Below are 17,087 nucleotides of genomic sequence, written 5' to 3'. Positions count from 1 at the left end.
CAGTTGATCACACAAAATCACTATGAAAAACTCTCCACCACCACTTCCCTTTCAAAACAAAACAAAGAATGGGTTTCCTTTGCTTTGTGTACTCCCCCTTTTGCTTGGTGTGGAGAAAATAAAACCCAACACCAAAAACCCCCATTCCAGTTCAACAACTCTTCTTCTCGATCAATCCAACACATAATCATCTCGATCAATCACTACCACCATCAAACCTTCTCTGGAATCCAGATTCGTTCCTTTAACAACAACAACTTCTTCAAACCTTAATTTCCTTCTCTATCACATATTCCTTCTTGAATCTTCAAAAAATCAACAGAACCCATCACAAATCGAACCATCAACTCCTCTCTGTTAATTCAGTTTCATCAAATCTCCAATTAAATTGCAGCGGCAATCTCCACTAAGTCTCTTCTTCATCTTGAATTGACAATTAACAATATTATCTTCATTTGCATCTTTCAAATCAACACCCATACCATCAAATCAAGCCCTTTTTGTCTCGATTCAGATTCAACAGCAGCAACAACTGCTTTTCTTCTTTCTTCCTTTCTCAGATTCAAACAAAACCCTTTAATTCTCCTTCACTTCTTTTTAATTCATCAGCAAAACTCATCAATTTGCTTATAATGAATTGATTTTTCTGAGAAGAAATCGAGAAGAGGAAGAAGAAGAAGAAGAAGAAGAAGAAGAAGAGACACAAAGAGAGATACCGAAAAGAGGAGATTGAACTGTTAAAAATGGAAACAAAATTCTAAAAATTCTGGGTTTAGGAATAATTTTGACCGAAGAAATGGGCGCGCCTGAAATTTTTTGTAGGTGGGTTTCGCAGTGTCCAAAATATGGAAATGGGTGTGGTTGTAGTTTTCACAAAGTAAAAAGAAAGAATTTACTTTTTTTTTTTGATAATGCGAAAGCTGGGCCTGGTCCCCTACCCAAACCCATCCAACCGGGCTGGCTCCACTGCCAAGTCCGGTCCACCAGCCCCACTACTCTATTATTACATTTTTTTCCAGATCCCCTAGGGATCGAACTCTAGACCTCCAATCCAACATGGGAGGTGATGGGTAAAGAAAGAATTTACTTCACAAAAGTTCTCGTTCCTCCCAAAAATATCCAACTTGGGTTTGGATGCATATCCATAAGTAATTTTTTAACTTTTAGAAATCAAAAAGCAAGAAGTCAGTTTGGATGTAAAATTTCAGAACGATTCTAAAAGCAGAAAAATCGACTTTTGTAAAATAAAATACGTTTGCTTTCTGAAAACTATTTCGTCTGTTTAGTTTTATTCTAGAATCCTATTGTTGTGGCTGTAAAACGGCTTGGATTTTGGGGGCTTATGAGGTCATGAAATAACAATGCATAGAGCCCCTTATCCTGGTATTTTATGTAATACCTACCCTTAATATGATTAGTACTAATTAAATTGATTAAGCACTAATAATCAGTATTAGTAAATGGATTAGACTAATCAATTGATTAAATTTTTGGAAATCAAAAACTTGATTTTCCTTGATTTTGATGAAAGAAAAATGGTGATTTTGGTGAAAAAATTTTGAAGGAAAATGATGAAACCCTTCGTGACAAAACTCGGGATAACCTTATAATCAACTCCCAACATCAATTTTATCGATTCAAATCCGTCAAAAATCAGAGAAAAATCTGAAAAGTTTACTTTTTACGGCTAGTAATTGTGTCGAACCAGCTGTAGATAAGCTATTACGGTTGGGATACGAGGAATTCCCAACCGTGAATAAGAAAAACGGGTGGGAAGTGAAGAACTTCTAGCCGTTATTCTTCCCAGAATCTCCTGAGTCTGTATTACGGTTGTATAACATATATTTCCCGTCCGTATATGAGTATGTAAGTTGAGAAATTTTTATTTTCAGCATGAATACATACTACTATTGAAAATTAGTAATACTTTCATTAATTAGACCACAATAAAACCCATTACAAAGTTGGTTTTAATAACATCCCTTTCGATGTATCAAGAAGTCTTTGATGATGGCGAATTGAGCTTCAAAGTTGAAATTATAACCTTTCCATTTTCTCCATTCCTTCTTAGCTTGAGCTATGACTTCTCCATCAGTCTCACCTCTAAGCCGAAGTTGCTTGCACATACGAAGTAAAGCCATATATTCTTCCACTTTTTTGCGTATGTCTGAAGATCGAAGATACATTTCAACCCCATCGCGGTTGTTAGTGTTACATGTTTCACTATAAAAAAAAATCAAAAATCTTACTCCAATACGATTGACTTGGTAAACCACCTTTCCTTCGTTCTTCTCCCCTCTTTGGATAGCATAGTACAAATTTTTTGCAAAGAGATAAGTCTTCTTCCAAAGTAAAGTTGGATTTATCCTTTGAGTACATTGCATTGAGTTTGTAGGAGTTTTGGTGGAGATTATCGATGTAGAAAGTGTGATTTTGATTTGGAATGGGTGGTTATATGGAGGTGGAGTTATTTCAGGTTTAAATAAGTGGTTGAATAGCTAGAACCTTCTATATATCAGTCTTCAAATGGATCTATTTTTCAAATTCAAAAACCTAGCCGATATGATGTGGTACAAAAGGAAATTATAGGTGTTTACGGCTAGGAATTCAAAAGGAAGACCTAGTTGTAATTCTGTATAAACCTGCAGGGTTGTGGTGTGTCAGATTTACGGCTAAGTATTTCTGGCCGTAAATAAGAGTTGTTAGTTTATGTCAGAATTACGGCTTGGATATGTAGCCTAACAAGGAACCATTTTCTTTTTGGGTTATCAGAGTGATATACGGCTAGGTAATTCCCAACCGTAAAAAGGATTACGGATGGTTTTCCTAACCGTTTTGGTGTAACGGCCAGGAACTTGAAATGTCGACCAAGTCGTAAACTAGAGTTGCAAATTTATGTCAAAATTACGGTTTGTAGTCCTAACCGTAGAGTTTTACACGGCCTGGATATGCAGCCGTAACAAGGAGTCATTTTCTTTTTGGGTTATCAGAGTAATATACGGCTAGGTACTTCCTAACCGTAAAACTATTTGCAGATGCTTTTCCTAACCGTTTTCCTTTTTATGGTCGGGAATTTCTAACCGGAATAGAGTGCAAGTTTATTTCACAGGAATTATATGTATTTTCGTCTAGGTTATGTGAAGCATCGACCTAGCCGAAAGTGCACAATTTTTTTTTCAATAATGTTGATTTTCTAATATTAGACAAACGGAAAGAGACTAACATTCATTAACTAACATGCAAAGTTATAAAAATTCATCCATCCAAATCCATAACCAAACAATAAAAATAGTAAATAGACAGAGTCTTAGATAATAAAACATCCATGAAGTACAATAATAAAAAACTATGAAATAGTCATTCACTTGATTCCTCCTCCGAAGATGAGCGCATAAACGCATCCAAATCGTCCTCTTTATCCTGTTCCACAACTTGTTCTACAACTCTAAATTTTTTACCTCTTCCACTGCCACCTTGAATTGGAGTCTTTTTACCTCCACAACGAGCACTTGTTCCAGCACCTCCACCACGAGCACTTGTTCCATCACGTCCACCTCGAGCACTTGTTCCAACACGGACACCTTTTTCACCTTGACCCACCGCCACCTTTTTTATCTCCACCTCGACCACCTTTTCCTTGCTTAGATTGAACTTGCTCACCGGAGGGAGTGTCCGAGTCGTCGCTAGAAGAAGGAGACCTAGACCTTTTACCTCTCCTTGGTCGGTCCTCCTCATAAGCATATAAACCTCCTTTCTCAGGGATTATTATGCCTTTAACTCGATTCCGGAGTAATCTTTGTTCAGGCACCGTTAAGTCCTCACCCGAATTAATCATAGGGGTGATGTCCTTGACCACCCAATTAACTCGTTCAATCTATTTTTCATATCAAACACACATACTCTAATTATTCATAGATAATTAAAAAAAAACATATACAAACACATTTAGCAGTATACGTACCACCATCTTCTCTCAATCATCTTCTTCATTCATTGATGCCTTGATTTTGAACTCTCTTTCTCTGCGTCCATCACCACCTCTCCACTAGCAGTCTTGCGGTTAGAATCTCCAAACTTGTCCCTCATACGAACCAAATTAATCTTCCTTGTCATATTAACTGTTTCACTAACTTCACCCGGTTGACTAAATTCCCTTTTAGATCTAAGCGCGGCTCCACCCCCTATCTCTAAATCTTCTTCCGCTTCATCTTTACCCCACCCAAGACAGTCTTTCACCGAGACATAAAGATGATCAAAAGGAATAGAATTGTTGAAACCCTCAAATATGGCCTTTCCTTCCAAAGCAAGACCGGTGATTTGTTTTATATCATCCGGAGTCATAGTCATCTCGCCGAACGGGAGTAGAAAAGTCATGGTTTCGGGCCAGAATCTTTCTCTAAAACCACAAACTATCGCAACATCATATGTCTTCTGCAAAGCCTCAATTCCTGACCATAACTCCGAAGCTTTTACCAAAGCTACCACAACTGGATGCTCTTTATCCAACGGCCAAAATCTTCCTTGTTGGTGCTTTATTTTGGGGACCGCTTTATCAGGAAACTACAAAGAATATCCGCTTTATTAGGAGAAATGGATAGTCCCAGACGCAAACAAAATTACGGATGCGACATTAAGTAATCGACCTAGACGTAAAAAAAAACGTCTAGGAAACAAAATTTGAGGCTTGGTTACTCCTATTACGGATAGGAAAACCTATACGTGAAAATACAGCTGGTTTAATATTCAGCACAGTAACGCTTACATCTAGGACAAACCAAGCCGTAATATAAAATCGGCTAGGAAACTAACTATTACGGTTAGGAAACAAAATTAAGGATAGAAAGACCAAGACGTAAACACTACCGCTGAAAAAAAATCGAACGCTGGAGAATATACGGATAGGAATAACCTAGCCGTATACGACTTGTTGCGGATAGGATTTCCCGATCTCGTATGCATCGACTATTTTATGGATGGGAGTTCTTTTAAATCCCAATCGTAAAACATACAACAGCTGGGAGTTCTTAGATATCCCAACCGTGAGACATATACATGGCTGGGAAAACAATAGATCCCAACCATGAGGCCTATTTATGGCTGAGAATACAAGAACTCTCAGCCGTAAGCATTTTCAGAAACTCTTTTTTCAGACCTAAAATTTTCGAAACCAATTGAATAATAAACAAAACGCTTAAATAAAGAGTGGGGTTTTCAATTCATACCTTATTGTTGTCATATCAGGAATCTCGGCGGTTGGTGCGTCTCCTTCATTCACTTCTTCTTGCTCTTCAGTTTCATCTTCATTTGATGAGGTTGGTTTCTCTGTTTCATACGGAGGTGGATTCGACGAAGATTGACCTGACTTTTCCTTAGGTTTCATGGTTTTATACAATGAATTTAATCGACAATTAACCGCTGAAAAACGAAGAAGGGAAGAAGAAAAAAAAAGAGGTATGAGAAGAAGAAGATGAAGAAATGAAGATAAAGTTCCTCCTCCTCCTTTTCAAGGTCCAAAGAGAGTGTAGCAGCATCATCAGCAATATCACGCAAAGGCACTGAACCAATTGTATGATTAGTGCTAGCAGAGTCGGGCAAGACATGCGGAATGTCTGCATTATTGTCCTCTCCAGCAACACTCGAAGTTGGACTCGGAATCAGAGTATGACGCCCAGTATGCTTCACTCCTCCAATACATAACCCATCTTCTTAGGATCCAAAGATTGTTCTCCTCCTCCTCCTCCTCCTCCAGTATGAGCCGGTGGTGGAGGCTTATCTTTTGGCTTGACATATTTTTCCTTCTTCCAATAATCTTTCAGTTCATCCATTTCAGCCTTGATAACCGCACGTTTTAAATCATCCTCTTCAGTATCATGCAGCTTCTCCAAATCTTTATATTTAGCTGTTCTGCATTGGGACAAAGTGTGACCAACTGATTTACAATGATCACAAAAATCAGGCTTATTCAAAAAATCATAATCAAGACGAAAACCTTCCGGACAATCCTCATCATCAATAACAAGCTTAGGCAAAGGTTTTGAAAAATCTATATCCACCAGTATCGCAGCAAAATAACCATATTCAACTCTCAATGTTCTCGGATCAACAGCCACAGGCTTTCCAAGGCCACGAGCAATTCGAAATAAGATCTCCTCCTCCCAATATTCAAAGTGAAGATATGGGAAACGCACCCAAACCGTGGCCCTTGAGTTCTTTTCCGATTCAGGATTAAACATAGGAATCCATGGCATCATCTTTAATTGTTGTTCCTTAACCTTCCACGGACCTTCATAGCTAACTCTTTTACGATCAACCTCATTGCTAATCTTAATGACAAAATAACCTTTCACCCATGGAATAAACTGGACTTGGCCTGTTAATCTCCATTGTTCGCAAAGAATTCGCTTAACATCTTCAAACTTGGTACCCAGGATTTTGAAATCAAAACGACCTACAATACTGAATTTCCATATTTCTTTAGAACGCCGAATGACATCCTTAGGAATTGTAATCACAATCTCCCCAGTAGAAGCTCGAACAGGAGGATGTGATAAATAATTCGCATCAATATTGGACATAACAATTGATTTCTTCTTAACTATATTAGCATACGAACTATTCCCATCTTTGGAATTGTCCGCGCCATGATTAGCGTTTCCTGTTTTTGGAACATAGGTAAATCTAGGCCTTGAACGTGATCGATTTCTATTCTATGCACGATCATTGCGTTTCTGATTTGGATGGTTGCCTAGATTAGGAGGGATTGATTGATTCGGCTCCATTGACGCCAAATCGTTGCACAAAGAACGCAAGGAGAAGAAGAAGAGAAAAAACCGGAGCTAGTTCGACCAAACCCTTTTGAAAGGTAAAAGAATAATAAATTAAAATGATTGAGGATATTTTTGAACTTTTATATAAATCTGGGCTCCCCTATAAAATTTTGGTTCCAATTAGTAATTTAAGCCGCCCTAATAATCGGATTCTTTTTTTATTCTTCCACACTGCATTTTTCACAGTAAACTATTGCGAAAAACAGACCCCTCTCGGCTTCTAGCAGCAAATAAACTGATTATACTCCATCAACTGGGTCCCACTTTTATTATCTGGTGGAACCAACACGGCAAATCGTTCGTAACTGCGGGCTTTCTTTCTGATTCATTTTCTCTCTTGCATCTCTGGAAAAACAAAAGAGGGGGAAAACAGAGACAGAGAGTTCTGGAGAGCTGATAAAAAGAAGAAGAAAATCCAACTGTTTTCCTCTTCTGGAGCTCAATTTCTATATATTTCCATCAGAATCACCAATTGATTTTCAATTTGATTACTTAATTGATCATGGATGAGGTACTCACAGCTGCAGATGCTTCTTCATCTTCTCGTTCATTTAATTCTTCTCCAATTCTCCCTTCAAATCTTCCTCTTCTCTCCGCTTTCCTCGCCTTTGCTATTGCTCAATTTCTGAAGCTCTTTACCACCTGGTACGTTCATTTTACAAAACCCTAATTTCCAAAAAAAAAAAGTCGAATTCGCTAGGGTATATATTTGAATTTCTAGTTTTTAATTATCAAGATAGACGGCAGGTATAAAGAGAGGAGATGGGATTCCAAAAGGATGTTTGGATCTGGTGGAATGCCCTCATCACATTCAGCTACTGTTACGGCTCTTGCTGTTGCAATTGGGTTTCATGATGGAACCGGAACATCATCATTTGCACTTGCTGTGGTCTTAGCTGCTGTTGTATGTACTTAAATTTGTTAACCAGGTCTTTTATTTTCTTTAAATTGTTTCTTTAAATTAAATGTTTTTAGGCTTCTTGTTGTTATGATTATATGGTGAAAATGGGCTTTGGGTTTAGTTACTGGTGAATTTGATGACATTGTTCGAAACTGGTCTTCACATAGAGAGAACCTTTCTGTTTTACCTTCTAGTTGTATCATTCAAGTAAACCATACTGTTATTAAGTTTTTTATAGGGTAAAAGGATGAAGTTTTCAAAGCGTTTGTCTACCATTGCCTGATACACTCTCATATAGCCAGCTTTAGCTTTTGTTAAAGAAAACAGATGCAAAAGAATTTACTTGTAATTTTTTGTTTGGGAAACAAAGTACATGATTGCATCAGCAGCAGAAATTGTTAGTATTTTATTATCCTTTTCACCTTTTCCCCTTTGGGATGGAATGAAAATGTGCTAGAGTTAGCGGTAATTATTTTCACAGCCATCTTTTCAATTTCTGTTTGGTTTGCCTGGTATTTTTGGTTGATAGTATGTTAAAACTGATTACCTCCTATTAAATATTAATCAGTTGGACTTTTGTGTCCTACAGGTGATGTATGATGCAACTGGTGTTAGACTACATGCAGGTCGACAAGCTGAAGTAAGATTTTGAATAATTATTGGTTAAGCTCTAACAGTTGTTCGACTCTTTTTGGATGGTGTTACTAGTATTATATCATGTTTGTCATATTGCTTTTTGTTTGAATGAGTGGAAATATCCCATATTACCTTTACTCCAGTTGTATGTTTATGAGGTTGCAGCTATGCATTTGTAAGATTTGAGATAGAATTTAATTTAGTTTGTGAGAGAAAAGATGAATTAGCGTTGAACTGTAGGTTTTATTTCAGGATTCTCCATGCTTTGTTCTTCATGCTATATTAGTGGTACGATTTTCGTTGTATACATCAATAAAATGAACTTTGAGGGTTTATGCTTCGTTTTATATGCAACTCATTCATATGTAGTAAGATAGTTGATGATTGAAAGAAACCTGACTACCAGTCTACCACAAGATCCTAAGTGCCATACAGCAGTTTGGGATCTTGAGCACATACTATCACCTTGTATTGAACTCCTTTGATCGCCAGGGTTCTGGTAAACATCTTGCATTCGTCCGTTGAGTACTTTGTTCCCATTGTTATGTTTGAACACTAGTTTTATATCTTTCCTTTTTACCAAATGTTGAGAGTTATACTTTGTCAAGGCTTGTGTCTCAGGTTTTGTTCTTATTACCTAGGTTCATGTTATTTTTCATTGCTATTGCCATCTTAGAGGTTTCGGCTTTGTCTCTTTTATTGATTTTCAGTGCTATATGTTTTATGATGCAAGGTATCAGGTCGTTTTATGCATATTTTTTTAGATTCCCTTACCTGTACATATGTTTTGTGGATTAATTTTATCATTTTGTTTCTTTTGCAAGTCACTATACTTAGGGGTAACATGGGGCATAAACTAGATGAAAATATAATTAGTCTTGTTATTCTTCCTGTTTGAGCCTATGTACTGGTGTATCATCAAATAAAAGGTTGAAAGTAATTTATTGGTTGACGTAGCTAACCTGTTATTTCTTTTCTAGAACTTTAGTTCATCACATTGTATTAGTTTTCTATTTTTTTGTGGATTAGATGTTACAAAATTGATAGTAATTCCATCTCTACATTCTTCTCTCATCTTCATCCTTTTGGGAAACATATTTTTGGCAGGAAAATATTAAGTCTTTGACATGAAGGTTAGTTGATAAGTGACCGCTGATAGCCTGTAGAATTATTTATTTTTCTGTGAATCTTTAATGTCCTATCTTGGCATTCTCTTCTCTTTTTTTTATCTCTTTTTTCTTTTCCTGTAAAGTGGGTTTCACCTTATAACCTGTAAAGTAAAAGCTTACCATTGATTAATTCGAACCTCCATCATGTAGATCCAGGGTACGATCTACGTGGACTATATTTTACTTTGTTGTGTTGGATTAGCTGAATACGTTAATTATTTGTCTGATCTGCTGAATTACATCCTAAATCCATTCTATTACGCTGAGTATCTCCATTTTGATTCATATACAAGACAACTAATATATGATTTTGTTTATGTTCATTTCAGGTGCTGAACCAGATAGTTTGTGAACTTCCTACAGAGCACCCTTTATCAAATGTTAGACCCCTACGTGAATTGCTAGGTCATACTCCTCTGCAGGTCTGTTTTCATAATGGTTATGTCAGGCATTTACTAATGCAGTTTAATCCTAATTACGCTCATATAAAATAGTTAATTTGACCACCTTGATTCTTTGTCAGCGTAGGTTGCTGCGGGTGCTATCTTGGGTTGTATAGTAGCATTTTTCATGAGGACTTCTGGCTAGCGGAAAAGACTACGGTATCAGCAAGAAAAAATCAATTCATTTGATCCCTCGCAAAAGGAAACAAAAGAAGAGTTTGGTCTTTCATGGGGGCATATGTTTCATTCAGTTACTATTGTAAAAGATGGGAAACACCTACCACTTAGTGAAAACTGAAAAGGCTTGTAAAATTTTATTTACCAGAGTTTTAAAATTGAAGATACAGAAAATATTCAGGGCTTGTAAACATATGAAACACATTCAACACTTCTCTTTTCCTTTTTCATGTATTCTAAGCATAGCATATAATCGACTATTCTCCACCCCACACTGCCGTTCCTGGGAATCATGCTCACCTGTCTTTGATTTTGGGAGGAGAAGTATTGGTGAGAATGACCAAATTTGTGTACTTTATCGCTACCCATGGGATATGGATGAAGGTGTAACAAACAAAAAGTGCAAGAAGTCATCTAAATTGTCACTTGATGAGGTGACGTGAAAGATGAAGGTATCAACGTGCTGGGTTTTGCTTTTCCTTTACTTTCTAATTCAAGTAGGTTGAAAGAAAACATCACATTCAGATGAGGTCAAAACACAATCCAAACGCTGTTCTGTGCTGCCTTCAAATTCAAAAGTGTACTGTACTAGTTAACCGCACCGCTCCCTGAATTAACTCCCCAGTTAAAATAAACGCTGCCAGAGTGCCAGTGTTGTGTCCTCCTCCTCTCTCTCGATAGTAGAAAAGTAACGAAGAACTTACAATTAACAGCAGCACAGAAGTTGAAAAACCGTTCCCTGTAAATCATTTTTCTTCTTCTCCTCCTCCCCAATTCTTCTTCATTTCTCAAGGATGAAGAAGAAAGCAGGAGGTTTATTATCTGGACGTAACGTACTTAGTTTAGGGTCTAAGATTGTGATTACACTTTCAGCTATTTTATGTGTCTATTCTCTTCTAAGAATTCATTCTCAATCTAAGAAATATTCTTCTTCTTCGACTCGGAGATCTTATAGTTTAGTAGATGAGCCATTTCAAGGCTCTCCGAAGATTGCTTTTCTATTTCTAACTCGCAGAAATCTCCCTCTTGATTTTCTTTGGGAGACCTTCTTTCAGGTTTCGTATTCTCTCCCTCTGTCTCTTTCTCCCTGTACAAACTTTTATCAAACCAATTGTTATTTATTTTTGGGGATTTTTGTTTCTGTTTTACAGAATGCAGATGTGGGGAATTTCTCAATTTATGTTCATTCTGAACCTGGATATGTATTTGATGAATCAACTACTAGGTCTCCAATTTTCTATGGCCGGCAATTGAAAAAGAGTATTCAGGTAATGTTAGTACTACTTGTTGATTGGATTGTAATTTTGTGATGTAGTTCAATTTTGATGAATTTGGGGTCAACTGATTTCATTTTGATTTTATTGAATTATGTTTTGGTTTTAATGTCTAGTAATTATGGTTTTGCAGGTTGTTTGGGGAGAATCAAGTATGATTGAAGCAGAAAGATTGCTCTTCGGTGAAGCACTTCAAGATCCAGCAAACCAGAGATTTGTTCTTTTATCTGATAGGTTGGTTTTCTTCTGTAACCTCCATTTCGATGTCTATAATATGGTACAGTCTCTACAAGTACGGTAGTTGTTTATTTTGACACAGATTTGTATACACATTTTAGGGATTGTGAGTTTATTTAAGTATATGACTTAACTCTCATTCAGCATTGCCAAATTTAGGTGTGTGTGATGCTCCTTGGAATTTGATTTTTGTTTTGCTTGGTTTATTTTATTAACTTGATGAACTGGTAAAGGATGAGAGTAGAAATAAGGGAAAAGAGACACTTGACCCCAGTATATGACCAAAATCATAAAACAACTTACTACCCCCTTTCAAAAAAAAAACTTACTACCAAAACCATCTCTACATGCCATCTAAATATGACATCTTCGGGGTGTCAAACCTGAAGCCTTTATTTCAGTCAGAATCGTGGCTTAGAAAGAAGAAAATCCCAGAGAAGTGAGTGATCCATTATTCTACAGTATCTGGGGAGTGAGTGACTATGTATAGGTCGGCACGTTATTCTTCGACTCTATTCGTAAATGTCCTAATCTTTCTTGTAGTTCTTTCCGTATCCTACTTCTCTCTTCAAATACAAGTTCTGCTACTAATATGAATCTCGATTCTGATTAGCATATTCTGTAATTGACATGTATAGAATCAAGTTGTCATTTTATTGTTTTGTATATTTCATATATTCTTTTATTGTGTTTCTAATTTCTGTCTTAGAGAACATTGAAATGATGCGTGGATTTTATTTTCTGATAAGTGTACAAATTCTGCAGTTGCGTCCCTTTGTATAACTTCAGCCACATATACAATTATATGATGTCATCTTCGAAAAGCTTCGTTGACAGGTAAATATAGAACCATAATCCGCGAGATCAGCACTATCAGTTACTCTCTAGATCATGCAATATCAACCCAATATACAGATTAGTCAGTTATTTCTTAGTAACTTAGCATCGTCTTCATGTTTCTTGTGTGTATGACATAAGTAGTTAAGCTGAGTTTTATATAGTCTATCTGTGTCAACTTGTAGTTGTTTCTGTCTTCTAGCTTTCTTGATGCAAAGGAAGGACGCTACAATCCGAAGATGTCACCTAATATACCAAAGGGCAAGTGGCGAAAAGGATCCCAGGTAATTTCTTCCATTCTAACTATTTTCTTAGCATCAAGTGTCATCTAAATAGTTCCAAATAGTCTACAGGTTTTAAGACAGACAAACTCTCACAAACATCTTAGAGTTTAGAGAGAATAATCAATTTGATTCAGCTAAAATGTACATCAGTTTCATGGTTAAGTCGTGTTGCATATTTCTAGGCTGTAGCACATGAGAAATACACTATATTCAAATGAGAAGATTTTGGAAAATGAAAATGGAGGGTTTTTATTACAGTTGATCTATAATAGAGTTATCATTCTGGAGTGAGATCCAGAATAAGGTATGAGTCAGGAAATCTTATACATCAAATCTTACATGTGTAAAATTTGTTGTGTTTGTGCCTGGATATTGGCTTTTTTCCATGTTTGGAAACCACTCTTATGTACTTGCATGTGGATGCCGTTAGGAAAGTGCATTATATTCATAATGTCAGTTCCTTTCTAAGCTTTATCTTGAATTGATTTGTTCATTACAGTGGATTGCATTAGTTCGGAAACATGCAAAGGTTATTGTTAATGATGATTTTGTCCTTCCGGTGTTCAAGAGGTACTGTAAGGTATGCATCAAAGCAGCATAGTTGCATGATATATCCTATCCTTGTTTTTTGTTTGCTATTATTTTCTTAAATTATACTCTGCATGATCACCAAATTTAGTGGAAAGAGTTGCCATGTTATTTATCAAAGTGAAAAAAGATTATATTACTTTCTTTTATAATCTATTCATTTTACTTATAAATCAGCCACATAGGCTCAGCATGAGTGTACACACTCGATCATATCAATTAAAGTAGATGGTTAGGGATGATTATGATCTTTTATAAGTTTTGGAAATGAAACTACAAGGTGATAGTAGTGTAGAGAGTTTACATTACAACGCGATAAGCAAGGTAAAAGTAGTTTCATATAAAAATGTCTGTGTCTAATGTGATACAATTTTAGCAGTGTAAGTAAATTAGCAAGGTAAAAGTATATGTAAAGGTTTTACATTACAGCTCTATTGTTTCATTATTTTACCAGAACTCGATTTGCACGAGGTACCAGATGAGTCCTTTATATTCATTAAAATCTACATTCGGTATAAATTTTAATTGTAAACCAGGGTTAGGCTGAACATGAGGTTTGTTCTTTCTTTTGTTAATTTTCAAGAGCATGATGAAACCACACACTTTCTCTCCTTTTTCAGGGAAGGAGAATTATGCCTCCAATTGGTAATTAAATCTGTTTGTGTGTGACTGTTATATTGATATTACATATTTTTCATTATTTTTCTCCTATTCATGACTAGCGATGGAGATAGATAGTGGTGCTTCGAAACAACCTTGAGTTGGTCCAACCAAGAAAGACTTGGGAGTTTATGGGCATTTCGCCATGTTGCTTGCTCATTTGCTTCCAAAAGTTTAGGCTATCCAGAAAAGTTGTTGGCCCACAAATGTGGTTCCTGATGTCTTTCCGATATGACATATATCTGATATGTGATATCTATTTCATTTATCATCCCTGATCCAGAAATTACCTTGATATTAGATAATAATATGTCTCATACTTCAATTTAGGTTGATGTTGCACACTTCAGTCTCATACTTCAATTTAGGTTGCATGTGAAGCTATTTATTGATATTGTCTATATTTTGTGCTTCATTTGCATTTACCGTAACGCTTACTACTTGTTTGAGTTATTAGATAATAATACGTGTCATGAATTTTCTCTGCAGCGACGACCACCCATGGATTTTGGCAGGGGAAAACAGAACCTTGTGAGTGATCTCTCTCCGTAATAGCTTGCTTTTCTAATACACATAACTCACATGTGAATTATTAAGAATAGCATATGCTACTGTGAGAATAGCATATGCTACTTTGATTTCAATAAGGAATAAGGAATCATTTTGCCTAATTAAGGTGATCCCTGTCTGCGGTTCTTGAAGTGTATCTATTGAAGTATAATTACAATTTTACTAGAGATAATATTTTTGTCTGAAAATTCCTTTTCCTATATCTTTGGTCCAATCAACTAGTAGGTAGAACTTTACACAATTTCATAGAGTTGTAAGAAAAATCAATCAGAAACTATTTGTAGGGATATACTTGGGTGAATATGGCTTGTTGAACTTTGCCATTCATCCTTGAACTAGGGTGATTTGTCTGTGATGCTGGCAAATCTCCAAGCTCAAATCCACATTTTCAGGAAAAGGAGATAAAAGGACAAATTTGTGTACAGCTGATTAAATGGACAAGAAATGCAAAATTTATGAAGTCTTTCACACTAAAAATCTGCATTATTTTTGTTGTCATTCACTGTTGTTTCCTTCTAGATATTGTTTCAAAATTGCTGATAAATATACACCTCAAATGCAGAAATTCCAGACGCAGCACAACTGTATACCAGACGAGCACTATGTGCAGACATTACTTGCTGTAAGCATTAACTTAATTATCTAAATTTTATATTAACTGGATTTTGGATGTACTCTTATCCTTTCCTGTTGTAGTGTTAATTCACTCCATGTTATCATAATTCGTCAATAAATTCTTGCTGTTAATTTGTCTCAGATGAGTGATCTTGAAGGAGAACTTGAACGAAGAACGCTAACCTACACATTCTGGAATGAATCCAAAACAGAAACTGACCGTAAAGCATGGCATCCGTTCACTTTTGGTTATGCTGATGCAGGCACTCAGCAAATTAATGAAATAAAGGTAAGACATCTTCATTTCCTGTCCACATGTACTCTCTTCCGACTAGGATGTCTTCTTAAGAATTTGATTACTTCATTGATGTGGACTTCCTGTGAACCACAAATCAGTAATAGACTGATCTTCAATCTCATTTACTACTATAAGCTGTACAAACCGTGTACAAGTATCCAACCTTGATATTGTTTTATCACCTTCATGCTACTGTAGTGATGCTAATTTGCACTCAACTGTTTTTTGCGAAAAATCAATTTTCCATTATTCTCATGATGCTCACTAGCACATGCTTGAATTTGGCCATCCAACAATGCCAAATTTGACAACAATGAAATCTTTGCGTAAAATAAGAATTTTGTATCCCTATTTGTACTCTTTACGTAGATAATTCAAAGAGCTTTTCAAATATAGAAATTTTATAGAAATTTGGCGTATGATTTGAAAGATATTAAGTTTTTAAATTTTTTGATTTATTTTTAAAACAATGGCATTTCTGTAAATAGGTCAATATTTATCTAACATAATTTTACCCTTCATTTTAATTGATTTACATGATAGAACTTAGTAATTCAGACGAGGGTAACTAAGTAATTTAGGAGGTCTCCTACCAAAAAGACCTGTAATCTTTATAGCTGTCAGATGAAAGCTAGAGTTCATATAATACAACCCTCAAAGACTGATCATTCCACAACATAGATATCATATCATTTTTCCAGTTTTCAAAACCATTTTTTTTTTTGCTACATAATTTTTTATATCCCTTTTTATGTCTTAATCAGGTGATTTTATTTGTCTATTTGAATGTTTTCAGGTCATCAACCATGTGAACTATGATTCTGAGTACCGGGTTGAATGGTGTAAATCTAATTCTACACTAGTTAATTGTTTCATATTCGCGAGGAAGTTTTCAAGAGGGGCAGCTATGCGCCTTTTGAGTGAGGGCATAGTAGGTAACTTTAAAGATACTGCAATGTTGGACACACCATTTTGATTTCTACACCAAATTCCCCATCATTTACTAACGTCGTTATGACTAATCTAAATTTATAACCTTATAGTGTCGAGAGTATACTACTGGACTGAGACAACAAATTAAGGGGATCGAATGAGAGAAATAGCATGATGTAGTAGATTATATATAGTTTGTGATCTTTGAAGTTACAGCTAAAAGAAGTTATTAAGTAAACACCAATAGATTGTGCAGATAGGTTCTGGTTGGCTGATACGATCTAAAGAAGAATTGGATTAATTGTGGTAATATATGTTACTGAGCGGCTTGAAGCTAAAATAGTGGAGTTCTTTTTTCTGTTAAACAATGTTTATTATCGCAAATGCAATTTTACACATTTGTATCAATTTGAACTCATGATGAATTGATGATTATCTTAAAAGCTACCATAGGTCGATGCTCCAAATGGCCAAATCAAATCATTTCAATTGTTGATTATTCAAGATTTTAGGTGGTTCGGCGCAATTACCTTCGTCCACCAAAGAAAATAGTTTGTTCTTATATTTAGATGAAAATGTTACAAAGATCGAGGGCTGAACTATTCACCCTATTTGCTCACGAACACTCCCAGTTCTAC

The 17,087-nt window shown here is 35.9% G+C and overlaps 3 protein-coding genes across 3 annotated transcripts; 2 read left to right on the top strand and 1 right to left on the bottom strand.

The window, feature by feature from the left end:
• Positions 1–5,678: 5,678 nt before the first annotated feature.
• Positions 5,679–6,575, bottom strand: LOC113351683. The gene has a single exon (XM_026595626.1). The coding sequence runs from the start codon at positions 6,573–6,575 to the stop codon at positions 5,679–5,681; it is 897 nt and encodes a 298-aa protein (XP_026451411.1).
• A 574-nt stretch (positions 6,576–7,149) lies between these two features.
• On the top strand, positions 7,150–10,387 carry LOC113348569 (uncharacterized membrane protein YuiD-like). Its single transcript, XM_026592395.1, has 5 exons — positions 7,150–7,472; positions 7,575–7,731; positions 8,318–8,368; positions 9,863–9,955; positions 10,062–10,387. Exons 1-5 carry the CDS (start codon positions 7,330–7,332, stop codon positions 10,119–10,121), a joined length of 504 nt encoding a protein of 167 aa, XP_026448180.1. The 5' UTR covers positions 7,150–7,329; the 3' UTR covers positions 10,122–10,387.
• Positions 10,388–10,650: 263 nt separating this feature from the next.
• Positions 10,651–16,867, top strand: LOC113348568. The gene is made up of 10 exons (XM_026592394.1): positions 10,651–11,208; positions 11,305–11,421; positions 11,561–11,661; positions 12,430–12,501; positions 12,704–12,785; positions 13,285–13,365; positions 14,523–14,564; positions 15,166–15,225; positions 15,361–15,507; positions 16,313–16,867. Exons 1-10 carry the CDS (start codon positions 10,948–10,950, stop codon positions 16,490–16,492), a joined length of 1,143 nt encoding a protein of 380 aa, XP_026448179.1. The 5' UTR covers positions 10,651–10,947; the 3' UTR covers positions 16,493–16,867.
• Positions 16,868–17,087: the final 220 nt, after the last annotated feature.

The sequence above is a fragment of the Papaver somniferum genome, chromosome 2 (genome assembly GCF_003573695.1).
Source record: "Papaver somniferum cultivar HN1 chromosome 2, ASM357369v1, whole genome shotgun sequence".
Lineage (NCBI taxonomy): Eukaryota > Viridiplantae > Streptophyta > Magnoliopsida > Ranunculales > Papaveraceae > Papaver > Papaver somniferum.
Note: the sequence above shows the minus strand (reverse complement) of the source record. Positions and strands in the feature narration are given on the sequence as shown.

Coding starts and splice junctions, on each gene's coding strand:
- LOC113351683 (XM_026595626.1), bottom strand. CDS start 6,575: ATGTCCAATATTGATGCGAATTATTTATCACATCCTCCTGTTCGAGCT.
- LOC113348569 (XM_026592395.1), top strand. CDS start 7,330: ATGGATGAGGTACTCACAGCTGCAGATGCTTCTTCATCTTCTCGTTCA. Junction 7,732..8,317: donor CTGTGGTCTTAGCTGCTGTT/GTATGTACTTAA, acceptor TGTGTCCTACAG/GTGATGTATGATGCAACTGG. Junction 9,956..10,061: donor TAGGTCATACTCCTCTGCAG/GTCTGTTTTCAT, acceptor TTGTCAGCGTAG/GTTGCTGCGGGTGCTATCTT.
- LOC113348568 (XM_026592394.1), top strand. CDS start 10,948: ATGAAGAAGAAAGCAGGAGGTTTATTATCTGGACGTAACGTACTTAGT. Junction 14,565..15,165: donor GCAGGGGAAAACAGAACCTT/GTGAGTGATCTC, acceptor CCTCAAATGCAG/AAATTCCAGACGCAGCACAA. Junction 15,508..16,312: donor AGCAAATTAATGAAATAAAG/GTAAGACATCTT, acceptor GAATGTTTTCAG/GTCATCAACCATGTGAACTA.